General features: G+C 38.9%; 3 protein-coding genes across 7 annotated transcripts in view; 1 reads left to right on the forward strand and 2 right to left on the reverse strand.

The window, feature by feature from the left end:
- Nucleotides 1-23,717, forward strand: part of IQCG (IQ motif containing G) — a 49,777-nt gene extending 26,060 nt beyond the window's left edge. For all 4 annotated transcript variants that reach the window (XM_065943046.1, XM_065943045.1, XM_065943048.1 and 1 more), the window contains 6 exons: nt 2,125-2,206; nt 9,329-9,490; nt 10,834-10,908; nt 19,197-19,328; nt 20,331-20,432; nt 22,830-23,717. In XM_065943046.1, coding sequence (XP_065799118.1) covers nt 2,125-2,206; nt 9,329-9,490; nt 10,834-10,908; nt 19,197-19,328; nt 20,331-20,432; nt 22,830-22,967 — 691 coding nt within the window. In that variant the 3' untranslated portion in view covers nt 22,968-23,717. The remainder of the gene's footprint in view (nt 1-2,124; nt 2,207-9,328; nt 9,491-10,833; nt 10,909-19,196; nt 19,329-20,330; nt 20,433-22,829) is intronic.
- On the reverse strand, nt 23,713-24,153 carry LOC136173423 (translation machinery-associated protein 7). Its single transcript, XM_065943052.1, has one exon. The coding sequence runs from the start codon at nt 24,068-24,070 to the stop codon at nt 23,876-23,878; it is 195 nt and encodes a 64-aa protein (XP_065799124.1). The 5' UTR covers nt 24,071-24,153; the 3' UTR covers nt 23,713-23,875.
- Nucleotides 24,154-24,611: 458 nt separating this feature from the next.
- LRCH3 (leucine rich repeats and calponin homology domain containing 3) overlaps nt 24,612-27,554 on the reverse strand; it is a 100,029-nt gene continuing 97,086 nt past the window's right edge. For both annotated transcript variants that reach the window (XM_065943044.1, XM_065943041.1), the window contains one exon: nt 24,612-27,550. In XM_065943044.1, coding sequence (XP_065799116.1) covers nt 27,419-27,550 — 132 coding nt within the window. In that variant the 3' untranslated portion in view covers nt 24,612-27,418. The remainder of the gene's footprint in view (nt 27,551-27,554) is intronic.

Genomic DNA, 27,554 nt, shown 5'->3' on the forward strand with positions numbered 1-27,554 from the left:
GGAATATACTTTTTCTATCCTCTCATTTTCAGGCTATATGTGTCTTGAGGTCTGAAGTGGGTTTCTTGTAGACAGCATATATATGGGTCTTGTTTTTGTATACATTTAACCAGTCTGTGTCTTTTGGTTGGAGCGTTTAATCCATTTACATTTAAGGTAATTATTGATATATATGTTCTTATTGCCATTTTCTAATTGGGGTTGATTTTGTAGATCTTTTTTCTTCTGTTGTATTTCTTGACTATATAAGTCCCTTTAACATTTGTTGTAAAACTGGTTTGATGGTACTGAATTCTCTTAACTTTTGCTTGTTGGAAAAGCTTTTTTTATTTCTGCATCAATTTTGAATGAGATCCTTGCCAGGTACAGTAATCTTGGTTGTAGATTTTTCCCTTTCAGTACTTTAAATATATTCTGCAATTCCCTTCTAACCTGCAGAGTTTCTGCTGAAAGATCAGCTGTTAAGCATATGGGGTTTCCCTTGTATATTACATCTTGCTTCTCCCTTGCTGCTTTTAATATTCTTTGTGTTTAGTCTTTGTTAGTTTGATTAGTATGTGTCTTGGTGTGTTTCTCCTTGGGTTTATCCTATGTGGGACACTCTGTGCCTCTTGGACTTGATTAACTATTTCCTTTTCCATGCTGGAGAAATTTTCAACTATAATCTCTTCAAAAATTTTCTCATACACTTTCTTTTTCTCTTCTTCTTCAGGGACCCCAATAATTTGAATGTTGGTGCATTTGATATTGTCCCAGAGGTCTCTGAGACTGTCCTCAGCTCTTTTCATTCTTTTTACTTTATTCTGCTCTTCAGAAGTTATTTCTACCATTTTATCTTCCAGCTCACTGATTCATTCTTCTGCTTCAGATATGCTGCTATTGATTCCTTTTAGAGTATTTTTAATTTAGTAATTGTGTTGTTTATCTCTGTATATTTATTCTTTAATTCTTCTAGTTCTTTGTTAATTGATTCTTGCATTTTCTCCATTTTGTTTTCAAAGTTTTTGATCATCTTTACTATCATTATTCTGAATTCTTTTTCAGGTAGTTTGCCTATTTCCTCTTCATTTATTTGGACTTCTGTGTTTCTAGTTTGTTCCTTCATTTGTGCAGTATTTCTCTGCCTTTTCATTATTTTTTTTCCTAAGTCACTGTTTGAGGTCTCCTTTTCCCAGGCTTCAAGGAAAGTTGAATTCTTTCCTTGAAGAAGGTTGAATTCTTTCTTCCTTTTGGTTTCTGCCCTCTTAAGGTTCGTCCAGTGGTTTGTGTGAGCTTCTTGTAGGGTGAGAGTTGTGCTGTGGTTTTGTTTGTTTGTTTGTTTTTCCTCTGATGGGTAAAGCTGAGTGAGGTGGTAATCCTTTCTGCTGATGATTGGGTTTGTATTTTTGTTTTGTTTGTTGTTTAGATGAGGCATCCTGCACAGGGTGCTGCTGGTGTTTGGGTGATGCCGCTCCTGTATTCAAGTGGTTTCCTTTTCGTGAGTTCTCACTATTTGATATTCCTCTGGGTTAGTTCTCTGGTAGACTGGGGTCTTGGAGTCAGTGCTCCCACTCCAAAGGCTCAGGGCTTGATCACTTGACAAATCCTGAGCCCAGCATGGAATGTGGGGTTCTTCCCCGCTTTGAGATTCTCAGCCAGAACCTGGTGGGGGCATGGACAGCAGTCTCTAGATTGACCAGCCCCTCAACCCACTCCAGCACTTTCTGGTGTTAGGAAAGGTGCCTCCGGGTCCTGTCACCCCTGTGCACTGAAGCCAATCTACTGACACCTGGGAGGAGGCGAGAAACTTCTTTGGAAGCTTCAGCAATCAGCATTTGAGAAACTCCTCTCCAATTTAGCACCGTCTCCAGGATGCAGAGCTGAGCAACAGTGCAAACTGCAGCGTGGTGAGAGAGCAGAGGGAGAGCAAAATCACAGTCTTTTTAAAAACGTTACTGAAATTTTGCTCCATGGATCAGCACCGTTAGCATCACCTGGGAACTTGGTACAGACGCAAATTCCACTGAATGAATTAGAATCTTGGGTAGAGCCCAGGAATCTGTTTTTTAGCCTCCAGGTGAACCTGTGCACACTGAATTTTGAGAAGCACTTCCCTAAAATACAAATTATCCTTACTTTCTCTAGGGAGGAAAATGGAAGAAAGAAGATAAAATCTCTTCAAAAACAGCTGCTTAATGTCAAAAAAGAAAGGCAAGCTGAAGTACAGGTAAGAATTATCTGGACAACGCCAAAAGTTACTGAGTTGATAACAGCTAAGTAGAAGTCATCTTCTTCAAGCAAAAAAAGAAGTTATGTATAAGAAATTGTTGTTTTCCCTGGGTTGCCTTTAATATTTGTATTAAAAATAAAAGGAGAGCAGATATTTGGTGGAATGCACAAACATGTCCAGAATCGAACTTTGAGAGACTCTAACCTGCTGGAGCTTTTAGTCTGTTCTTACCCTCCCAACCAATCCAGCCGTATCACCCACTCCTTCCTTCCAGGAGACCTGTCTGAGGCAGTCTCTTACATGCCAAGGTCCCAGATGGGAGATTATAGTCCTAGGTAATACCTTAAGCACATCACATACTGCTTACAAGGCTTCTCTGGTGGCCCAGATGGTAAAGAATCTGCCTGCAATGTGGGAGACCTGGTTTCATTCCCTGGGTTGGGAAGATCCCCTGGAGGAGGGCATGGCAACCCACTCCAGTATTCTTGCCTGGAGACCCCTATTGACAGAAAAGCCTGGTGGGCTACAGTCCATGGGGTCGCAAAGGGGCGGACACAACTGAGTGACTAAGCACAACACAAATACTCCTTACACCTGATGGTTATGGTTAATAATGTCATTTGTATTACATTTCAACTACAGAGTGGATTTATTGAGCTTTTCTGGTCATTAGGGCCTTACCTATGTCTAATTTACCTCTATAAGAAAATGCATCCCAAGTTTTAAGCAAGTGCTTACAAAACTGTGTTTGGGCAGTTAGAGATTAGTACCATGACTATTAAAATTAAGAAAGTTACCAAGTATGGCCTGATACATCAGCTTTTCATTGCCTAGCTATTTGGACAAGCTTATACTTCAGATGTGGGAATCTTCCTTGTTTCCTACAAAGAAGTTAGAAGAATATTAGGAAAATATATTTGGAAGAATTGTCTAAAGAAGGTCACCAGCCTTTCTTCTGAGATATTATCTTTAGGTCTTCTGACTTGCTTAGCATCCTCTCTTATTTTCTACTCTCAGTTTTAAAGTACCTTTGTTATCGATTTTTACTTCATTATCCCTATTAACCCTCTGTTTATAGCTTACGTTCTTTGAAAACCATTTTTGCACCTCCCTCACCTCCAAAAGCTTTATAAAAACTGGTGTACACTTAAGCTTTCTCTCCAATGAATAGACTTTTTCGGAAGTTTCTTTTTTTTCCCCCTCAAAAACTCTACCATTATTTAAAAGTCCCTCTTATATTCCTTGAGTATTAAAAAAAAAAAAAAGATATTTATATTAATGTCCTTTTAAGACTCCAAACCAAATATATCAAAAGAGACCTCAGCTTTGGCCTCTGCCAATCAAGTCCCCTATGTTACTATCACAACCACCTTTTTTCTTTCTTTACATTATATTGTTGACAATATAATTTTTCCAACAAGTAACACTTGCTTGTGAAACTTACCTTCTTGGATTGCAGCCTCAGCTGTTACATTCAGAAGTAAAACTAAACTAGAATATCACTCAGATATTTTGATCATCAGCAAAGGAGTGAAACTAGGACTAGAAAACTGAAGGCAAACCTTGAACAAAAAACAACTGGAAAGATGAAATCAAGTAAAATCTCTAGAGTTACTAAAGAACCAGTGGTCAAGTCAAGGTTGGAAAACAAGACGACAGGAAGTACATGGATATGGGAGACCTGTGGGTCAGAAAATGATGCCAGCAATTAAGGTGGCAGGCTTGAGTGTGTGAAAGTATGTGTGGAGATCACTGGAATGTGAGGGAATAATTGAGTTATGAAGCTTCCTACTGGAAGTGAAGAGGAACTTAAGAGTCTCATGATGAAGGTGAAAGAGGACAGTGGAAAAATTGGCTTAAAACTCAGCATTCAAAAAACAAAGATCATGGCATCCAGTCCCATCACTTCATGGCAAATAGATGGGGAAAAATTGGAAACAGTATCAGATTTCATTTCCTTGGGCTCCAAAATCGATGTGGACAGTGACGGCAGCTACGAAATTAAAAGATGTTTTCTCCTTGGAGGAAAAGCTATGACAAACCTAGACAATGTATTTAAAAAAGCAGGGATATTACTTTGCCAACAAAGGTCTATGTAGTCAAAGCTAGGTTTTTCCAGTAGTCATGTATGGATGTGAGTTGGACTATAAAGAAAGCTGAGCACTGAAGAATTGATGCTTTTGAACTGTGGTCTTGGAGAATACTCTTGAGAGTCCCTTGGACAGCAAGAAGATCAAACCAGTCAATCCTAAAGGAAGTCAATCCTGAATATTCATTGGAAAGACTGATGTTGAAGCCAAAGCTTTAGATACTTTGACAACCTGATGCAAAAAGCCGACTCGTTGGGAAAAAACCCTGTTGCTAAGAAAGATTCAGGGCAAGAGGTGAAAGGGGCGACAGAGAATGAGATGGTTGGATGGCATTATCAACTTGATGGACATGATTTTGAGCAAATTCAGGAGATAGTGAAGGACAGAGAAGCCTGGTGTGCTATAGTTCATGGGGTCAGAAAGAGTTGGACACGACTTAGCAACTGAATAACAACAACCTCTAATGAAACCGTTGAAGACAGTTAGGTCTTTGTAATTCTCAACTTGCAAGATTCTTCTAGCCAGAATCAGGACTTTAGTTTCATTTTGCTTCTTCTTAGAGTCAGTATAGTTCAGTTCAGTTCAGTCGCTCATTCGTGTCCGACTCTTATGACACCATGGACTACAGCACGCCAGGCTCCCCTGTCCATCACCAACTCCCAGAGTTTACTCAAACTCAAGTCCATTGAGTCAGTGATGCCATCCAACCATCTCATCCTCTGTTGTCCCCTTCTTCTCCGGCCTTCAATCTTTGCCAGCATCAGCATCTTTTCAAATGAGTCAGTTCTTCGCATCAGGTGGCCGAAGCATTGGAGTTTCAGCTTCAGCATCAGTCCTTCCAATGAATATTCAGGATTGATTTCCTTTAGGATGGATCGGTTGGATCTCCTAGCTGTCCAAGGGACTCTCAAGAGTCTTCACCACCACCACAGTTCAAAAGCATCTATTCCTCAGCTCTCACCTTTCTTTATAGTCCAACTCTCACAACCACACGTGGCTACTGGAAAAACCATAGCTTTGACTAGATGGACTTTTGTTGGCAAAGTACTGTCTGTACTTTTTAATATGCTGTCTAGATTGGTCATAGCTTTTCTTCCAAGGAGCAAGCATCTTTTAATTTCATGGCTGCAGTCACCATCTGCAGTGATTTGGGAACCCCCCAAAATAAAGTCTGTCACTGTTTCCATTATTTCTCCATCTATTTATCATGAACTGATGGAACCAGATACCATGGTCTTATTTTCCTGAAAGTTGAGTTTTAAGCCAGCTTTTTCACTCTCCTCTTTCACTTTCATCACAAGGCTTTTTAGTTCTTCGCTTTCTGCCATAAGGGTGATGTTATCTGAATATCTGACGTTATTGATATTTCTACTGGAAATCTTGATTCCAGCTTGTGCCTTATCCAGCCCAGTGTTTGTCATGATGTACTCCGCATATAAGTTAAATAAGCAGGGGACAATATACAGCCTTGACGTACTCCTTTTCCTATTTGGAACCAGTCTGTTGTTCCAGGTCCATTTCTAACTGTTGCTTCCTGACGTGCATACAGATTTCTCAAGAGGCAGGTCAGGTGGTCTGGTATTTCCATCTCTTTCAGAATTTTCCCCAGTTTATTGTGATCCACACAGTCAAAGGCTTTGGCATAGTCAATAAAGCAGAAATAGGTATTTTTCTGGAACTCGTTTGCTTTGTTGATGCCAACGGATGTTGGCAATTTGATCTCTGGTTCCTCTGCCTTTTCTCAATCCAGCTTGAACATCTGGAAGTTGACAGTTCACTTGCTGTTGAAGTCTGACTTGGAGAATTTTGAGCATTACTTTACTAGTGTATGAGATGAGTGCAATTGTGCAGTAGTTTGAGCATTCTTTGGCATTGCCCTTTTTGGAATTGGAATGAAAACTGACCTTTTTCAACCCTGTGGCCACTGCTGAGTTTTCCAAATTTGCTGGCATATTGAGTGCAGCACTTTCACAGCATCATCTTTCAGGATTTGAAATAGCTCAACTGGAATTCCATCACCTCCACTAGCTTTGTTCCTAGTGATGCTTCCTAAGACCCACTTGACTTCGCATTCTAGGATGCCTGGCTCTAGGTGAGTGATCACACCATCATGATTATCTGGGTCATGAAGATCTTTCTTGTATAGTTCTTCTGTGTATTCTTGCCGCCTCTTCTTAATATCTTCTGCTTTTGTTAGGTCCCTACCATTTCTGTCCTTTATTGAGCCCATCTTTGCATGAAATATTCCCTTGGTATCTCTAATTTTCTTGAAGAGATCTCTAGTCTTTCCCATTCTATTGTTTCCCTCTATTTCTTTGCACTGATCACTGAGGAAAGGTTTCGTATCTCTCCTTGCTGTTCTTTGGAACTCTGCAATCAAATGGGTATATGTTTCCTTTTCTCCTATGCCTTTTACCTCTTCTTTTCACAGCAATTTGTAAGTCCTCCTCAGACAGCCATTTTGACTTTTTGCATTTCTTTTTCTTGGGAATGGTCTTGATCCCTGTCTTCTGTACAATGTCACGAACCTCTGTCCATAGTTCTTCAGGCACTCTGTCTATGAGATCTAATTCCTTGAATCTATTTCTCACTTTCACTGTATAATCATAAGGGATTTGATTTAGGTCATACCTGAGTGGTCTAGTGGTTTTCCCTACTTTCTTCAATTTAAGTCTGAATTTGGCAATAAGGGGTTCATGATCTGAGCCACAGTCAGCTCCTGGTCTTGTTTTTGCTGACTGTATAGATCTTCTCCACCTTTGGCTGCAAAGAATATAATCAATCTGATTTCGGTGTTGACCATCTGGTGATGTCCATGTGTAGAGTCTTATCTTGTGTTGTTGGAAGAGGGTGTTTGCTATGACCAGTGCCTTCTCTTGGCAGAACTTTATTAGCCTTTGCCCTGCTTCATTCTGTACTCCAAGGCCAAATTTGCCTGTTCTTCCAGGTACTTCTTGACTTCCTGCTTTTGCATTCCAGTCCCTTATAAGGAAAACGACATCTTTTTTAGGTGTTAGTTCTAGAAGATCTTGTAGATCTTCATAGAAGACCGATCAAATTCAGCTTCTTCAGCATTACTGGTCAAGGCATCAACTTGGATTACTGTAATATTGAATGGTTTGCCTTGGAAATGAAGAGAGATCATTCTGTCATTTTTGAGATTGCATCCAAGTACTGCACTTTGGACTTTTTTGTTGACTATGAAGGCTACTCCATATCTTCTAAGGGATTCTTGCCCACAGTAGTAGATACGATGGTCATCTGAGTTAAATTCACCCATTCCAGTCCATTTTAGTTCGCTGATTCCTAAAATGTTGACATTCACTCTTGCCATCTCCCGTTTGACCTCTTCCAACTTGCCTTGATTCATGGACCTAACATTCCAGGTACCTATGCAATATTGCTCTTTACAGCATTGGACCTTGCTCCCATCACCAGTCACATCCACAGCTGGGTGTTGTTTTTGCCTTGGCTCCATCTCTTCATTCTTTCTGGCGTTATTTCTCCACTGATCTCCAGTAGCATGTTGGGCACCTCCCAACCCATCCATGTGATCAGATTGGTTAGTTTTCTGTGATTGTGGTTTTCAGTCTGTCTGCCCTCTGATGGAGAAGTATAACAGGCTTATGGAAGCTTCCTGATAGAAGAGACTGAGGCGGAGTCAGTACAGTGTTCTAATATCAACAGAGTTTCAAATTCTTTTAGCTTTTGGAAGATATATCTCTGTATCTATCTATGTATCTATCTATCTATATTTTCAGTTGGGCAGCATTCAAAATTTAAGGAAAATGAGAGTTCCTAGGCCCAATGAGGAAATAACTCCTTCTTGGAATCCTATTCTGAGAGTATCTTTCTAGTGCTGTATACCTTAGTGGCAGCTCCAGCATTGGAAAACAGTATGGAGATCCCTCAAAATAAGAATAGAACTACCATATGATTCAGCTATTCTACTTCTGGGTAGTTATCCAAAGAACATGAAGACACTAATTCAGAAAGGTGTATATACCCCTGTGTTCCTTGCAGCATTGTTCAGAACAGCCAAGATAAGGAAACAACCTATATTCACATTGACAGATAAATGGATGAAGAAGGTGTGGTACATGTTTACAACAGTATATAGACAATGGATACTTCCTAGCCATACAAAGATGGAATCTTGCTATTTTTGACAACATGGATGGACATTGAGATTATCATGCAAAGTGAAATAAGTCAGACAAAGAAAGATAAATACTGTATAATTTCACTCATATGTGGAATCTGAAACAAGCAAAAATAGATGAACAAATCAAACAAAAACAAACATGTAGAACAGAGTAGTCGGTACCAGAAGGGGAGAGGGTTGGGGGTAAGATGGGTAAAACTGGAGGGGGCGGATCAACTATATGGTGATAGATGGAAGCTAAAGTTTTGGTGGTGAGCACATTATAACGTTTACAGAAGTTGAAATATTAATATAATGTTGCATACATGAAGCTTATGTAATGTTATAAACCAATGTTAATGCAATTAAAAAAGAAAAGAAGTTGCCAAGCACTTTGTAACCTGGGAAGAATTTTCAAACACATTGTCAATTAATCCTTATAATTACTTGCTAAGATATTTCAGGCAGGGAGGATATTAATGCTTCTATTTTAAAGAAGGTGAGACTTGGAGAGTTTAACTGACATGTCCTAATTCACACAATTGGCGGGGCTTGGTTGGGAAGTTAGGTCTTTTGATCATTTAGTCCATGCTCTTTCCACTAAAATGAAATAGTAGTGGGAAATCTGTGTGGATACAGGATACCCAAATAATGTGCCTAGGGAAGAATCTCACAGTCTTAGAACTACTTGTTTTTCATTTTCATTTATACTATCCATGATTATTGGGTAAATTTCTCCTAGTGTGATAGCAGAAAAACAGATCCAGTTCCCTGTTGATACAGGGAACTTTTGTACTTTTGTAAGTACAAAAGCTTAAGCTGCTAACTGAGCTGAGTGCAGGTAGAATGCATTTTAATTTAGAAATCTGGTCTTAACCTCTACAGAATCGGAATGAATATATTGCTCACCTCAAGGACCAGTTGCAAGAGATGAAGGCAAAAACCAACATGGAGAATCGCTATATGAAGAGAAACACAGAACTGCAGATTTCCCAGACCCAGAAAAAATGTAGCAAAACAGAAGAGCTCTTGCTGGAAGAGATTGAGGTGATCACTGTTAATTAGGAATGAATCTAGTGACTGGCTTTCAAACTGTCGCTCCCGATATTTCAGCCAACAAAGGAGGTGCGAGAGGGAGACTTCCCTGATCATTGTTCTCTCTCTCCAGCAACCCTAACACTTGAGGTTAAAGACAAAAATAGGATGAAGACTTGCTTTTTTACAAGCAGAGATTCTGATGGGGAATAGCCTACATCTCCTGACTTTTTCTAAGGACTTTGAAATTGGTTGTACTTTCTTCTCTTGGTCTCTTTATCCTTATTTTATGAAACCGCTTGCCATTTCTTCTGGTAATTACAGGGAGAGGCCAAAACAAGGTACTCAGTAACTGCAGGTTTTTGCTGCTACTTTTCTTACCCAACCAGTATTTTTCATCCCGCCATTAAGAAATACAAAATTTAGAGAGCTGAACTTCATGCACACCTAAATTTATATTAATAGAAATGAAAAGTCACAGTGAAAATTATCAGTAGAAAGAAACAAGGGTAGACCCTCATTTTAGAGGAGAAAGGCTATTTTCACCCCTGCATGGAACACATTCAGTTCATTCAGAGCAGTGTTTAAGAAATTTTGCCCTTAAGTCATAGAAATAACCTACTTCAAATAACATACATTTACATTAAGAAAACTCCAAACTTATTTCCAGATTTCTTTAAATCATACCCTCTCTTAAAGACATTTAATTAAAATTTTAACATCTCTTTATATATCTCAGTACCAAACTTGTCGTATTCTACTTAGAACAACAAATTTTCATTTCCAAATTACAAATAGTAACATGTTGTATACTTCCTGGAAACTTTTTCTAAAAATAATCATTTGTGGAGGAGGCTAAATGGCTAAAAGAACAAGATGCTGGTGAGAAGGAGCAAACCTTAGTCAAATGTGTCATCTGCATGCAGTAGGAGGACTCCTTTCTTTGAGTCCCCTGCTTATCAGAAAGCTTATTTCCCAAGTGTGGCTTAAGACTATGACAGCAAACATTTTTCTTTGCCCTCTGGAATATCCTTTTGTAGGCCTGAGAACCCTGTGCCCTTGAAGCACTGTTTCTCTCTTTAAATGGACATCACTTTCCAGGCAACAGGATTATGGCCCTCTTGCTCTGGGCTGTTGCCTGTGCCTTAGCACAGTGCCAGATATGACTCAGGTGTGTTGTGAACATGAATTGAATTTAGGGAAAATGAATTGCTGCTCTGGAGGAATACTGTGGAATTCTTAGGGTCCCAGCTGATAGGGAAAATTTGTACTACTGTCACAGCTATACCCCTAATCTTCAGAACTCACTTCCAGCCCTGTTGGGAAGAATTCTGATGTTGGTTTGTTATTTACAGAAACTACGGCTGAAAACTGAAGAAGAGAACCGAATTCATGCAGAGATTGAAGTGTTCCTTAGAAAGGAGCAGCAGGTGGGTCCCCAAACCTTTCTTATCCTCTGAAGTGTTTGTTTCCCACTTATAAAATGCCAAGGACAGCAAAACAGTTTTTTTTTAAGGAAAGAAAAATCGACCGTAACCGTACCAGCCTAATAAAAGAGCTATCTAGCCCATGTTTTCTGTATAAGTTATCCATCTGGATAAATGTTTTATAAAGCTGTAATTTGAGTACAGGTAAAATTTTGTCCTTTACCTTTATCACTTAGTATTATATAAGGTACTGTTGGCTGATTCATGTCAATGTATGACAAAACCCACTGCAATGTTGTGAAGTAATTAGCCTCCAACTAATAAAAATAAATGAAAAAAAAAAAGAACAACAACAACAAAAAAGGCACTGTTTTCTTGTTCTTATATTGCCTCATAGTCATAATTTTAAATTTCCTGATTTTTTAAAATTATAAAAATAGCATTCTTAGTTGTGTGAAGATTTTTTTAAATTGCCAATTGTTTTTTCACCCTTTTTTTTCATTTTACTATAGTCTCCTTATAAAATAATTTTAAATGGTCTTATAATGTTCCAGAGAGTAGTTATTCTATAATTTATTTGTTACTCTTTGTTCTGGATATTTAGGTTATTTTCAAAGTTTCATTATTGTAAATAATGCAGTAATGAAATGTTGGCCCAAATTACTGTTTTCTTCATTGCAATTATTTGCTAAAAGTAAATCTCAAGCATGAGATTTTTATTTGAGAAACTGGCATTTTGTGACTTTTGATAAATATTGCTAGTAGTCTGTTTTACACAGACATCAGCAATGGATACAGGTACTAATTTGAAGGTATCCTCAATGGAACTAACTGCTTTAGATATTTTTTTGAAGTCTGCTAGTTTAATGAGTTGTTTTATTTTGCTTTTTTTTTCTTTGCTTACTAATGGAATTGACCATTTTTTCCACATATTTACTCATTTTATTTTTTATTATGTGAATTATGAAATTATTCATATAATTATATAAATTATGTGACTGAAATGGTTTGAATTAGTATTTCCAACTAGTAACAAAACAAGCTGAATGGAAGGAACCTTTCAAAGTATTTCTGTTGGCTGAATAAGGAAAAAAATTTCCAGCTTACTCATGGTATGGCCTCCCTTTGAGAAAGCTGATGAAGTTTTAGTAAATAACTCCAAATTTGTGGTTAAAGAAAATGATTTCTAGATGCTGTCTCACAGGGCTTTACTGAAAAACATATCAGTAGGCTATTAGAACCTGTACCCCTGAAATTTCAGGATTATGAATCATGTTACCTACCTCAAATGGTAGATATAGAGCAAGTATTTGATAACAGTAAGATGAGTTGGTAGATAAATGGATGTTGGATGGATAAAGTTAGTGTTACCCAGATCTTCAGCCTAATAACATAAGCAATACATAGATACTTTTTAATGAAAAATTTGAAACAGTGCAGAAATATATAGATTTTAAAAAGCAAAGGCTCTCTTAATTACTCCCTTTTCAAGTATTTCTTCCATATATTTTTCTTTTCATGTATGTTCTTGTGTATATACCTAAATGCTTACTTAGTATTTATTTATTTATATTTTTTTGACATAAATTGGATCATAGTATATATTTTTTCCCAGACCCAGTTTTTTAAAAAATTTGCATTGTCTTTAATTTTTTCTAAAGCAGTATACTTCCTGTGTAATATGCCAAAGAGGGGATATACCATGGTTTAGGCAACCGTCTTTCTCTCAGTGGATATGCATCTAAGTGCATGGTATATGGAAAGGCTATTCATTTTTGTATATTGTTTTAGATTCCTTATGTCCCCTCGTATTAGTTTTTAATGGTTTTTAAGTTGGTTCATTTGGATTTTCTAGGTAGAAAATCTTGCTGTTGCTGTCCAGTTGCTAAGTCATATCCGACTCTGCAACCCCATGGACTGCAGCATGCCAGACTTTCCTTCCTGTCCTTCACTCTCTCCCTGAGTTTGCTCAAACTCATGTCCTTTGAGTCAATGATGCCATCCAACCATCTCATCCTCTGTCACCCCCTTCTCCTATTGACTGTAAATAGTAGCAGTTTCCCATTTTCCCTCTCATTATTTATATATCTGTTTCCATTTTGTGGCTTATTGTATACATAGAATAGCAAGTGTAATGTTTAGTAGTATTATTAAAGTAATAATGTGGCACTGTTTCTCTATTGTTGGTTTTAGTGGTATTTCAGTCAATTCATTCATAGTCATGACGAGTTTCTCATGTGCAAGTTAGGGTTCCTTTGGTAAAAATAGGATCCTGCAACTTGGAATGGGAATTCCTGGTATGTAATTTACATTCTTGAACCTCCAAGTCACCGTAAGCCTCTCTTGCTGGTGGAAGTAGCCTGCCCTCCTATGTCTGAGGAGATTAGTCTTATTTTCCCTGAAAACCCTGTGATAATAACTTCATCTGAGGCAGATGCCTTGAAAAGGGATGATATCTCTCAAGACCTAGTGCAATCACCCCTTTTGTCCGTGGTTCCATCACTAGAGTCAAATCTCAGCGGGTTCCAGGCTCATAGATAACTCAGATGACTATAACTTAGAAAGGCATAACTTACATTCTAAAAGAATTACAAGACTTTACTGATATATATTAGCATAAGCCCAGGAGACAGGTATGAGAATGGATTCTGAGGTTGTTGGGCCAAGAAAAGTAGAATAGAACACTGGATTGGGTTTAGTTTATTGATGTGGACCTATTTACTAGAGATTCTAGATTTATGTGTTAGCTTGTCCAGCTGGAAGTGACTCTTAACAGTTTGCTTGATTGTTTAACTAAAATCTGGACTCATTTAATGAAGTGGAGATGTCAGTGCATCTTTGTTATAATATGGAGGAGAGAATTCAAAAGATTTAGGGAGACAGGAATACAATGTGAATTTATCATATGTGGCCTAACACCCACTCAAACACCCACCTCTAAGAAGTTTCTGTGAGATACTTCTTCCCAGAAGACAGTTCTTTACTAATGCATGCAGTTCATTTCAGTTCAGTCGCTCAGTCATGTCCGACTCTTTGTGACCCATGGAATGCAGCATGCCAGGCCTCCCTATCCATCACCAACTCCCGGAGTTTACCCAAACTCATGTCCATTGAGTCGGTGATGCCATCCAACCATACCATCCTCTGTCATCCCCTTCTCATCCTTCAATCTTTCCTAACATCAGGGTCTTTTCAAATGACTCAGCTCTTCTCATCAGGTGGCCGAAGTATTGGGAGTTTCAGCTTCAACATCAGTCCTTCCAATGAACACCCAGGACTAATTTCCTTTAGGATGGACTGGTTGGATCTCCTTGCAGTCCAAGGGACTCTCAAGAGTCTTCTCCAACACCACAGTTCAAAAGCATCAATTCTTTGGCGCTCAGCTTTTTTTATAGTCCAACTCTCACATCCATACATGACTACTGGAAAAACCATAGCCTTGACTAGATGGACCTTTGTTGGCAAAGTAATGTCTCTGCTTTTCAATATGCTGTCTAGGTTGGTCATAAATTTTCTTCCAAGGAATAAGCATCTTTTAATTTCAAGGCAACAGTCACCATCTGCAGTGATTTTGGAGCCCCCAAAAATAAAGTCAGCCACTGTTTCCCCATCTATTTGCCATGAAGTAATGGGACCACATGCCATGATCTTAGTTTTCTGAATGTTGAGCTTTAAGCCAACTTTTTCACTCTCCTCTTTCACCTTTATCAAGAGCCTCTTTAGTTCTTCTCTTTCTGCCAAAAGGGTGGTGTCATCTGTGTATCTGAGGTTATTGATATTTCTCCTGGCAATCTTGATTCCAGCTTGTGCTTCTTCCAGCCCAGCATTTCTCATGATGTACTCTGCATATAAATTAAATAAGCAGGGTGACAATACACAGCCTTGACATATTCCTTTCCCGATTTGGAACCAGTCTGTTGTTCTATGTCCATTTCTAACTGTTGCTTCCTGACGTGCATACAGATTTCTCAAGAGGCAGGTCAGGTGGTTTGGTATTCCTATGTCTCAGAATTTTCCACTATCTGTTGTGTTCCACACAGTCAAAGGCTTTGGCATAATCAATAAAGCAGAAATAGATATTTTTCTGGAATTCTCTTGCTTTTTTGATGATCCAGCGGATGTTGGCAATTTGATCTCTGGTTCCTCTGCCTTTTCTAAAACCAGCTTGAACATCTGGAAGTTCACTGTTCACATATTGCTGAAGCCTGGCTTGGAGACTTTTGAGCATTACTTTACTAGTGTGTGAGATGAGTGCAATTGTGCAGTAGTTTGCGTGTTCTTTGGCATTGCCTTTCTTTGGGATTAGAATGAAAACTGACCTTTTCCAGTCCTGTAGCCTCTGCTGAGTCTTTCAAATTTTCTGGCATATTGAGTGCAGCACTTTAACAGCATCATCTTTCAGGATTTGAAATAGCTCAACTGGAATTCCATCACCTCCCCTAGCTTTGTTCCTAGTGATGCTTCCTAAGACCCACTTGACTTCGCATTCTAGGATGCCTGGCTCTAGGTGAGTGATCACACCATCATGATTATCTGGGTCATGAAGATCTTTCTTGTATAGTCCTTCTGCGTATTCTTGCCGCCTCTTCTTAATATCTTCTGCTTTTGTTAGGTCCCTACCATTTCTGTCCTTTATTGAGCCCATCTTTGCATGAAATGTTTCCTTGGTATCTCTAATTTTCTTGAAGAGATCTCTAGTCTTTCCCATTCTATTGTTTTCCTCTATTTCTTTGCACTGATCACTGAGGAAGGCTTTCTTATCTCTCCTTGCTATTCTTTGGAACTCTGCATTCAAATGGGAGTATCTTTCATTTTCTCCTGTGCCTTTTACCTCTTCTTTTCACAGCTATTTGTAAGGTCTCCTCAGATAGTCATTCTGATTTTTTGCATTTCTTTTCCATGGGGATGGTCTTGCTCCCTGTCTCCTGTACAATGTCACAAACCTCCGTCCATAGTTCTTCAGGCACTCTGTCTTTCAGATCTAGTCCTTAAATCTATTTCTCACTTTCACTGTATAATCATAAAGGATTTGATTTAGGTCATACCTGAATGGTCTAGTGGTTTTTCCTACTTTCTTCAATTTAAGTCTGAATTTGGCAATAAGGGGTTCATGATCTGAGCCACAGTCAGCTCCTGGTCTTGTTTTTGCTGACTGTATAGAGCTTCTCCACCTTTGGCTGCAAAGATATAGTCAGTCTGATTTTGGTGTTGACCATCTGGTGATGTCCATGTGTAGAGTCTTCTCTTGTGTTGTTGGAAGAGGGTGTTTGCTATGACCAGTGCCTTCTCTTGGCAGAACTTTATTAGCCTTTGCCCTGCTTCATTCTGTACTCCAAGGCCAAATTTTCCTGTTACTCCAGGTGTTTCTTGACTTCCTACTTTTGCATCCTAACCCCCTATAATGAAAAGAACATCTTTTCTGGGTGTTAGTTCTAAAAGGTCTTGTAGGTCTTCATAGAACCATTCAACTTCAGCTTCTTAGTTAGGGGAATACCTGCATCCTTGAAAAGCCCTGTGATTGCTTTCTTATGTAGGCCGGGTAAGACCATGGGTGATACCACTCCTGACTTCAGTGGAGTTGATAGGATCATGAGTGCCAGAGGACATGTGGCTGCACTTAACTACAGGGAGATACTGGGATAAAGCATTACTTGATCTATACAACAGAGAAAAAGCCCAAATCTAGTAGCTAAAAACTTGATTTGAGTTACCACAATGAAGAGTCATGGCCTCTCACCCAGTTTCCAAACTAAGTAAATTCACAGACCCAGAGCCCTTAATTGAGGGCAGCAGGTCCCCCTGAAGGTGAAGTCAGCAGCAACTGTTCACTTGTACAAGTAATGCAAGTGAATCTTCCTCTGAACCTTACCCAAGGGACCTACTTATTAGAGTGAGTATGACTGGAAAAAAGAAAATACCCAGACCTTTTGAGGTTACTAAATATTGGCTCTGAATTTATGCTAATTCCTGGGAATTCAAGACAACACTGTGGACCCTCTTAAAATGGGCAATTATGATGGTCAGGTGACAGATGAAGACTTAAGTCTGATTTACTCTGGGCTCATTTTGCTATGGATCCACCTTGTGGTTATTTTCCCCAGTTACTGAATATATGGTTGGAGTAAGACATATTTGGTAACAGAATTTTCACCTTTGCTCCTGATTCATGGAGTGAGGGCCATTATGATAGGAAGGGCCTAGTAGAAGCCTTTGGGCCTTCCCATCCCTACCAAGATAGTGAACATAAGCAGTACTGTAGTCTCAGTGTAACTGCTGAAATTAATGCCAACATCAAAGGCTTCAAAGTGGAGATAGTGACATTTATCACATTCCCATTCAAGTCAGCTGTTTGACCTGTGCGGTGGAATGATCTTGGAGTGTGACTGTGGACTAATGTAAATATAATCAAATGGTGACTCCAACTGCAGATACTGTTCCAGATGTCCTGTCTTTACTAGAGAAAATCTTGAATGGTAGCTATTAACTTGACTAAACCCCCTGTCTCCAAACTCATTTGGAAAAACCTGCAGAAGCAGTTTACTTTTACCTGGCTGGGCCAGCAGTACACACTCACAGTCACATCAGGGCTGTGTCGTTTCTGCTTTCTCTGCCACATAATGGTCTGCAGAGATTATTGCCTGCTTTGACTTTCCGCAAGACACCCTAGTAGTTTACTGCATTATGCTGATTGAATCTGATGAACAGAAGAAGCAAGGGTTTTAGATGACTTAGTGAGACACATGAATTAGAAGGTGAGAGACAAACTAGTTTTGATACTAATTCTGTATCATTATCATTCAGTTTGGGGACAGAAACAACATTGGTAATTTGAGCAGGGAACATATTAAAGAAGAATCATTAACTGCTAATAAGGGATTGGCTAAAAAGGAGGGATACAAGAGAACTCTAGGGCTGGAGGACAGTATCCAAGAGAGGAATAAACAGATATTTGCTTTGTTGCTTGGGTCAGAGCTGGTTTACAGCTAGTGGGGTAAAATTGGCAAGCAGGGAACCGTAGACTGGGTTTGGCAAGCAAGACTCTGTCTGTTGTGTTAGTAAAACTTGGTGAACAAGTGCCATCGAGTATGTCACATCCATGACACCATCAGCTGTGCCCAGAAACAAAGGAGGAAGCACACGGGAACCAAGGAGAGAAGCTCTTTTGTCATGTCCCTCTACCACCCTCTACTGACAAAAGCTGAATATTGTGCCAGTTTGCAGAAAGAAGTGTTGGCTGCAATCATCCAGTTTTACAAAGCTGGTCAGTGAAGGATGATTTGGAATTGAGAGGCAATAAATTGATAACTGACACAAATGGGGATATTATGACATTTGGGCTGTAGGTTTATGGTAGGTAAACCTTATCACGTTAATAAAGTCTCCTTTTAGTCAAATCTTGCTAAGTTTTTTTTTTTCCTTAATCAGGAATGAAGATTGAGTTTTATGAGATGGATTTTTTTAATCCATTGAGAAGATATGATTTCTTTTAATGTGTTAATAAGTTAAAATACATTAATAGACTTGATGTTGAATCATCTTTAAATTTGGGGGATAAATCTACTTTGTTCATAATTTATGATTCTTTTACTAGACTGTTAGAATTTCAGATTTTTATTTTGTATTTATGTATTCCATAAATGAGATTATTCTATAGATTTATTTTTGGTGCTTCTTTGTTGTACTGTGATCAGTTATGCTAGCTAACTTAATAGAAATAGAACAAAATAGATTATTACCTGTTCCTTGAAACTGGTAAAATTCAGTCATAAACAGTCTAGTTGGGTAAAGAAGAGATGTTTGGCTCCCTTTTCTGTGTCTTTAATGATTATTGATGTCTTTACTTAAAAAAAAACTCTTTTTGAGTCATTTTTGGTAATTTATGTCTTCCTGGAAATAATCCATTTCGTCAAAACATTCGTTTTGAATTTATTAGTACAAAGATATGTACTGTAGTCTCTTACAATTTAAATTTTATTTATGAACTTCTTTTCCATCCTTTATTTTAAAAAGTTTGTGTCTTCTCTGTTTATTGCTAAGACTTGTCAAAGGTTTGACCACATTTTAATGTTTTTTTCTTTTCCAAGTAGAAGCTTCAGCATCCCTGAAGTTTCCCTCCTGCCCCATTCCCAATCAATAAACCAACAATCCCCCCCAAAGTAACCATTATTCTGACTTCTTTCCCTATAGAACAGTCATGCTTGTTCTTGAACCTCATATACATAATTTCATACAGTATATACTGTTTCATGTCTGGCCACATTTTAATGTTTGTTTTTTTTTCTTCCAAATAGAAGCTTGAGGAGAAGCTAGAGTTCTGGATGGAGAAATTTGATAAGGACACAGAAATGAAACAGAATGAACTAAATGCCCTCAAATCTGCTAAGGCCAGTGACTTAGCACACCTTCAAGAACTTGCAAAGACGGTAAGGAAGGGGGAGTCTCAATGGCGTTAAGGCAGAGCACGGAGGAGTGGGTGGAAAAGCTAAGCTGCAGTAGCTGGGGTACAATTTTTGGTCACAAAGTGGATGTGTGCCTGTCAACCACTGGGATTCTTTTCCGATGATGATGATGGTCATGATGATGATGATGATGTCGTCCTCGTTAATGGGACAATAACAGCAGCAGCTGACACTTGATATGGCTTAATCTGGCCTGGGCACTTTTCTAGTATTTTACTTTTTTTTTTTTTTTCAGTCGTTCAAGTCTTGCCCAACTCTTTGTGACCCCATGGACTATACAGTCCATGGAATACTCCAGGCCAGAATACTGGAGTGGGTAACCTTTCCCTTCTCCAGGGGATCTTCCCAACCCAGGAATCAAACTCAGGTTTACATACATAACTTATTTTAACACTATCCAAACCCCCTTGAGCTAGATACTGTTTTAATTTCTACTTTAAGATCTCTGAAGATAATTTATAAATGATTTATAAAAACCTTCTGATTATGGTTTCATCATTAAATAAGTGTAGAACTTCTCAAATTTCTTTTCAAGGATGGTTATTTGTATGTGTGCCTTGTTAGTTTTTTATTACATTATTTTGATGTCATTAGCCACATATCAAGTTAGTATTTCATTTTTATTAGAAGACTTTAAAGTAAATTTATTCAAGCTGAAAAAATTCGGGGGACAATTATAAAGCTTATGTGAATACTGACAATATAGGAATCAAGTAAATTTTTTCTTTTTTGGAGGGTTTAATTTGGTATGGTTCATTTTAAAGTTTTTTATTAAAAAGGTAGGGCTGGGGAATTCTCTGGTTGCCTAGTAGTTAGAATTCTGGGCTTTCACTGCCTTGGCCCTGGGCTCAGTCCCTAGTGGGAGAACTGAGATCCTGCAAGCGATGTGGCGTGAACAAAAGCAGGTCTGGGTGGGCCACAGCTTGGCTGGGTCCTGTAACACACGACTAATGTCTACTTTTGCAGATAAGGGAATATGAACAAGTCATCATTGAAGATCGCATAGAAAAGGAGAAGACCCGGAAGAAGAGAGAACAGGATGACTTGGAACTGAGGAGCATCATAAAGGTAAAAAAATCATACTTTGCATCTTGGGGCCTTTTCAATTCTGTAACTGGCTGAACACTGAGGAATGCAAAGCACCTCTCGTTTATTATCAAACACAGAGCAGGAGATCTGTGAGGAAGCATGACCTAATCATTGGAATTTGCCATAGTCCATGGTGCAGGGAGACAGTTAAGAGGACATGCCCCCCAGTTTTTAATCTGGGAAAGAAGAGGTGGTTAACAGTGGAAGTAAAGCCTAGACCTTGTGCCCAGAGGTCAAACTTATAAATACTATTTCTAATCAATAGAGCTCTTAGAATTTTTTAATATCCCACTGCTTCTTAAGATCCTATTTATGTTAGCCCAGACTATCTGCTAGGTTTTGATAAGAGCTTTTCTCAAAAAAGGTGAAAGGGTAAGTAATAGTTCAGAAACAAAAGTTTTATATGAACTTGTATTTATTAGTGATGATGAAACTGGCAAGTCAGATTTTGGGAAATACTTTCAAGCAAATATAAGATCAGCTGCACTGAAACTGTACTGTTGAGGATTGCCCTTCTCTCTGAAAGAGTATCTGCTGAGACCCTGTGGTGTGCAAACTGTGGTTTGGGATGTATATTAGGGGATGAACTAAGGAAGTAAGCTTTAAAGTGTAATACATTCAGGACCAGGTGTTTAAACCCAAACTTGAGCTTTCCATTAGGAGAGAGTCACATGTATAGTTAGCAAGTGTTTATTGAGCTTCTATGGTGTTTTCTATTTGTTGAGTTTCCTCGATTTAGAGCAAAACTGTAAGAAAAAAAACCATTTTTGTTTTTATTAGTGAATTTGCTCCGTCTTTGGGGTTTAGTCTGATTTTAAAGCAGCTCAGACTGTATTCAGAACAGCTGTTATCTAGTGACCAAGATATTCAAGGGAGTTAACTAAATCCTTTTTGAAGGTGAGTTTTGATCCTTAAACATCTGTTTCTGCTTTATTGACTATGCCAAAGCCTTTGACAGTGTGGATCACAATAAACTGTGGAAAATTCTTAAAAAGCAACAGATAGAACTGGACATGGAACAACAGACTGGTTCCAAATAGGAAAAGAAGTACATCAAGGCCGTATATTGTCACCCTGCTTATTTAACTTATATGCAGAGTACATCATGAGAAACGCTGGGCTGGAAGAAGCACAAGCTGGAATCAAGATTTCCAGGAGAAATATCAATAACCTCAGATATGCAGATGACACCACCCTTATGACAGAAAGTGAAGAAGAACTAAAGAGCCTCTTGATGAAAGTGAAAGAGGAGTGAAAAAGTTGGCTTAAAGCTCAACATTCAGAAAACTAAGATCATGGCATCTGGTCCCATCACTTCATGGCAAATAGATGGGGAAACAGTGGAAACAGTGGCTGACTCTTTTTCTGGGGTCCAAAATCACTGCACATGGTGATTGCAGCTATGAAATTAAAAGACACTTACTGCTTGGTAGCAAAGTTATGACCAAACTAGACAGCGTATTAAAAAGCAGAGACATTACTTTGTCAACAAAGGTCCGTCTAGTCAAGGCTATGGTTTTTCCAGTGGTCATGTATGGATGTGAGAGTTGGGACTGTGAAGAAAGCTGAGCACCGAAAAATTGATGCTTTTGAACTGTGGTGTTGGAGAAGACTCTTGAGAGTCCCTTGGACTGCAAGGAGATCCAACCAGTCCATCCTAAAGGAGCTCAGTCCTGGGTGTTCATTGGAAGGACTGATGTTGAAGCTGAAACTCCAATACTTCGGCCACCTGATAAGAGCTGACTCAGTGGAAAAGACCCTGATGCTGGGAAAGATTGAGGGCAGGAGGAGAAGGGGATGACAGAGGATGAGATGGTTGGATGGCATCACTGACTCAATGCACATGGGTGTGGGTGGACTCCGGGAGTTGGTGATGGACAGGGAGGCCTGGCGTACTGCGGTTCATGGGGTCACAAAGAGTCAGACACGACTGAGTGACTGAACTGAACTGAATCAATCATTAGAGATTGAAATGCACCAGGAAACCTATTGAGTCATCTATAGTTTAGTTTATCTGCACATTTTTGACTGAGTTACCTAAGGTTCAGGTAACTAGCATCCCTTTTGGAGCAAATGGTATTTAGATTTGGGGAACTTGAATGTTCATAAAGAGCAGCAGTACAAGACAGTCAGGTTTCTACACGCAAAGGAAAGTCAGGTCTAATCATATTCCTTTTTACTCCTTGAGAACTTGAGTGTAAGATTTCAAGCTGCAGATCACACTAGCACTGCTCTACGGCATGCTTGGCCACTTCTGTGTCTCAGAGACCATCTTCACATGTTAGTTTATGAAAAAACAATCCCCTTACACAGAAAAAAAAAATGCAGCTTGTCAGGCATACTACAAAGTATACTCACTTCCCTGTTCTCTTTCAGCTCCAGGCCTGGTGGCGAGGCACTGTGGTGCGGAGAGAAATTGGTGGTTTCAAAATGCCTAAGGACAAAGATGACAGCAAGGATGGAAAAGGAAAAGGAAAAGGCAAAGAGAAGGACAAGAGGAGAGGCAAGAAGTGATCAAGTTATCTTTTCTGTTGGTGCTCTGGAGATGGGAAGGAGGACCTGAAGGGAGTTAAGAAATATCTTTTACCATCATGGATTAACTCATCTATGGGTTGTTTCTTATTTGAATACTCCTAGGTGAGGCTTGGTTATACTAGGTCACTTTGCCTGCTATACTAGTTTTCAAAGCCTGCATTAGGATTATACTGTGATTTAGGGCTTCTTCATAACTTGAAAAAAAAAAAACAAACTGCTGGGAAGAAGTATTTCTAGAAGTGTTGTGAAGATTCCTTTTGCTCTTACTCACCAGAAAAAAACAAAAAGCACATAATCTTAGTTATAGTGTTGCATTAAAACGTCAGTAATTCCTGTAACGTCTCTGATTCTGACTATTCAATTTGCCTATTGTGAAAAATGATACTTAGTGTAAAAGCAAAAGTGAGGTGTTCAGTAGGAACTACAAGGTGACGTTTATCAAGTGTCTAGCATAATACATACACAGTAAAGTTTTAATAAAGGTTGGTGCTTGCCTTTTAAATTTATTATCACTTTATTGTTTTTTATGGGGAATGTCACATAAGAACATATATCTTATTATAAGCTGCTTCAGCTCCTTTTCTGGGAAATAGGTGGGGATATAAATGATAAATGGAAGACAGAAATGAGATGTCAGGATATCTCTTTCCCATACATAGGAAAGACAGGAGATATAGGTCAGTGGGGAGATGAGTTTGGAGATATTTTTGGGTTTTTTTTGTTTTGTTTTTTTTTTTTTACAAAAGTTTATTCTTAAATGTACAATAGGTTCCAAGACAACACATCATTCTAGCTATAGGCGGCAACAGATATCATGGCAGGGAATCCAGGTGTTTAAACAGGAATGGAACTAAGGGTCATCACTGCCTCAGGCGCAAGGGAACAGCTTACTTTTTGCCAGATTTCTTAATTCCACCAGTGGCCAGGGGGCCTTTCCCAGCGGCCTTTGCTTTTAGCTCCTCGAGTTTCTTCTGCTCCTCTTTCTGCTTCTGCTTGAATGCCTTATCTTCCTCGTCCATCTCCTTGGCTTGCTTCTTGGGCTGCTTCAGGGGCTTCTTCTTGCCACCTTCGCGGCCCGACATGGCGCCTGCCGCCCCTTCCCCAGACCCTGCCACCGGAAGCGGAGCTCCCCGTTCCAGCCCCCTGCGCCTATAACCCCCACGTGGGCTCCGAGTTTGGAGATATTTTTGATAAGTGAGATACTAGGGCCTATAGCTGCTTTGCTTATTACTCAGTGACTGTCATCTTATGGGGTATTAAGACTGAAAAAGGTAACGCATGTGAAAATCCTAACCTGTGCCTGGCACAACAAGCTTAATCATGTTCTTTTAAAAGAACAGGAGCCCACTCATGGGGTCACTCTTGGCTCGATTAATCAGAACAGAACTGTCTTGGAACATTAAAACAATTACAGAACAGTTGGAAATTTCTGAGAAAAGCTTTTCAGATATGTAATATTTCAAAATTAAGCCATATCTAACTCCAAATATAAGACAATACTTGTATCTACACTTCCTTTAAAAAGTACATTTTGATCTCAAGGGGCTATTATGAGTTTCTATCAATGTTCCATCAGAGAATTTACCCTTTTATTTTCCAAGGAAACCATGCTTTAGATATGAACATCTTTCACATCAGCCTTTATTTCATGCTATTGAAGTGGTGTCTTTTATTTTAATGTCAATATGTAAAGTGGCATACAGGCAATTTAAAATAACATACATGATACTGACATATTTATTCTTAGAACTTATGCATTATATTTACACACATACAAATATAGGACAGTGTTTTACAAAATTTTTTTTACTAATTACATGTTTATAACATTTTCAGAAATAAAATGAAATCTGCTATAAACCATCTTATTGCAATATGTATATAAAAAGTTTCTAAATATCCATGTTTTCCTTCATTTCTATAACCATTTAAGCGCTTAGTTTTAAAAAATTCATCATACTCATCAGCATAGTCATATATCATTAGTCACTGCTGGGCTGTTACCAAGTAGAGAAATCAGACTCCTTGATTAGTTGTGAAGCTGTATTTTCAAAAGCTATTAAGGAAAGTGACCTACCGCTACTAAGTGTCCTACTCTATTCTAGTCAAATACAGAGGCCCCTCCTCTCACGAGCTGTTTCCAGAGAAAACTGTCTGGCGTGCTAAGCAAGTATGAGTTTGAAAGCCCAGAAACCTGCTGGCTTAAAATCTCCACAGCTGACAGGTGCCCTGGTGGGCAGACACTCAGCCTTTTCTTCATTCACTCTTCAGTGTTGGGACGCTTGTGCTTCAGTAGGAAGCTCATAAAAGGTCAGGTGGATGTGTTACAAAGTCATCTTCAGCTTATGTTAGAGTCTAGCAAGGCTAAATGTTAAATTTCCTTTCCAGCTTAAAAGAAGAGGTACATACAAAATACTGAGTACAAAAATTTTCCAACATGACTTGTTTTGCATCTTGACATAGAAAAGACATTTAATATATTTTATATTTTTCTTTCATTATTAACCAGAACTGTACACAAATATTTTCTAACAATTCAAACATAAATTTGAATTAGTTTGATAAAATGTATGAATAAGGTTTCATGCTAAGTATAAAATTTGAAATAAATTAAAAATTCTAATTATTCCCATGGGAAAATTAGTCACAAATGTTCCAAATGTTGCATTGTGTATATTGACTGGGATTATTCCTTGCATAATATGTGACAAATAGTGTCCTTTGCTGAGTCTTATTTCAAATTGTTCTCTATAATCTGGAGATTATACTGAGGTTTAACATTGACTAGAAGTAAAAATACTTACAGTTAAATTCTAAACAAGCTGTATGATTGGTGGGTCTGTTTGGAACTGTAAATATAATGGGGTCTGGCTCTAAGCACCTAAAATACATTTTACTTTTGCAAAGACCCTGAAGGATTGGGCTTTGAGCTCAGATGTTTTGTATTATATAAGGTTAAACCTGTGATGACAAGGAGAAAACATTACTTTGACCAGATACACAACATGATTTTATCCAAAGTTACTTTTAGATGCTGCTACATGAAAAAAAAAGAGAGGACATTATGCTTAAATGCATGCACTGATAAAGAAACTCCAGAACAATTAACAACAGGAAAAAACCTAGATAACTAGTATCTTCACTTACTCTATTTACTTGGTTTACAAAGGCAGTGAATACCAGAAGATATCACTGACAACTAAAAGGGGCTCAAAATATAGGGGGAAAAAGACCCAAGTGGCTTAGATTTGAATAAAGGTTTTGTGTTGTCTGAGCCTTGGGTCCTTTTACTGCACCCACAGTTTAGTAAATAAGGCACTGGTGGGGGAGCTAGATAAAAGGACAGCAGCTGTTTCAAAATGCTACAAGTGCTTTAATTCAGCTACAGAAACTGGCTGTTAGCTGAAAGAAACCTAAGAAATTTGGCTTTTCCTTTATCTTCATAATCATCCGTTAGTTGGGGAGCTAGAAGTGAATCTGCCGTGTGTGACTGGAAGATGTTCCTGCCGTGTGTGACTGGAAGATGTTCGCAGATCCAGGTATCCTGGGAGCAGCCTGGGGGGAGGGGAGAAGGGGTGTGCTCAGAGAAGTCAATACACAGGATGCAGAGTGTCACGTGCTACCAGCCTGAAGATCTGGAACCTGTGTGTAGAGTGCTTGATTAGAATAACACTGGGATGATATATGGACCCAACCTCTAAGTGGTGCTAGGGGGAGACCTAGGACACTGGCCTTAAATACCACAGTATTTGTTTCATTGGTTCACTATGCAAAATCTGGAGTGTTTACATGTTTTTTTTTTTTGGACAGAACAGTCCAAGTATAATACAGCTTTTCATCTTAAAAGTGGCAGAGAAACACAGTGGAGACATCACTCCCCCAAATGATACAAATATCTAGTTTGGAACAATGGTCTTCACTACGTGGAACACCTGGAATGGTTGTTGAAATGCAGATACCCAGGCTCACTGTAGACCCACTGAATGGGAATTTGTATTTTAACAAATTCTCCAGGAGATTCTAATGAACAACCACGTTTAGAAACCTGTGGATTCCAGAGGGTTTGGAAACAGGTAAAAATAAAAGCATGTCTGTGCCTTCCAGAGAGCCAAATACCCTTCCATGAAGTCAGTCTTCAGTATATAAAAGAGCCCACTCTAGAAAAGCACAGCCAGGCTGGGCATCAGTGTTGGGTTCTCAGTAATGAAGTTTCATTTGTGAAAACCAACCATGTCTTCATAAACAATTCAATGCAAGTGGATATAACCTCCCCTAAAATGGAGAAATGAAGCGAAATATTCCTGTCAGGAATCATGGAAACAGTCCCTTTTAAGAACACGTAAGCGCTTTGTTAAGCAGACGGCGGGCAGCAGCAGTCACGCTGTCCTGTTCCATTTTGGCCAGGCCAATGCCCGAGGTGCTGGGAGTCCTTACACAGCAGATAACTGGTGCTGCTGCTGCTGCTGCTTGGGTGGGGCAAGTTCCAGGAGAGCCTGGACTGTCACGGCAACCTGGCTCAAACCTTTCTCTTCTAAAATGTGGAGAGGCAAACATAATTGCTCCTGA

This window comes from Muntiacus reevesi, chromosome 8 (assembly GCF_963930625.1).
Source record: "Muntiacus reevesi chromosome 8, mMunRee1.1, whole genome shotgun sequence".
Taxonomy (NCBI): Eukaryota; Metazoa; Chordata; class Mammalia; order Artiodactyla; family Cervidae; genus Muntiacus; species Muntiacus reevesi.

Coding starts and splice junctions, on each gene's coding strand:
- LOC136173423 (XM_065943052.1), bottom strand. CDS start 24,070: ATGTCGGGCCGCGAAGGTGGCAAGAAGAAGCCCCTGAAGCAGCCCAAG.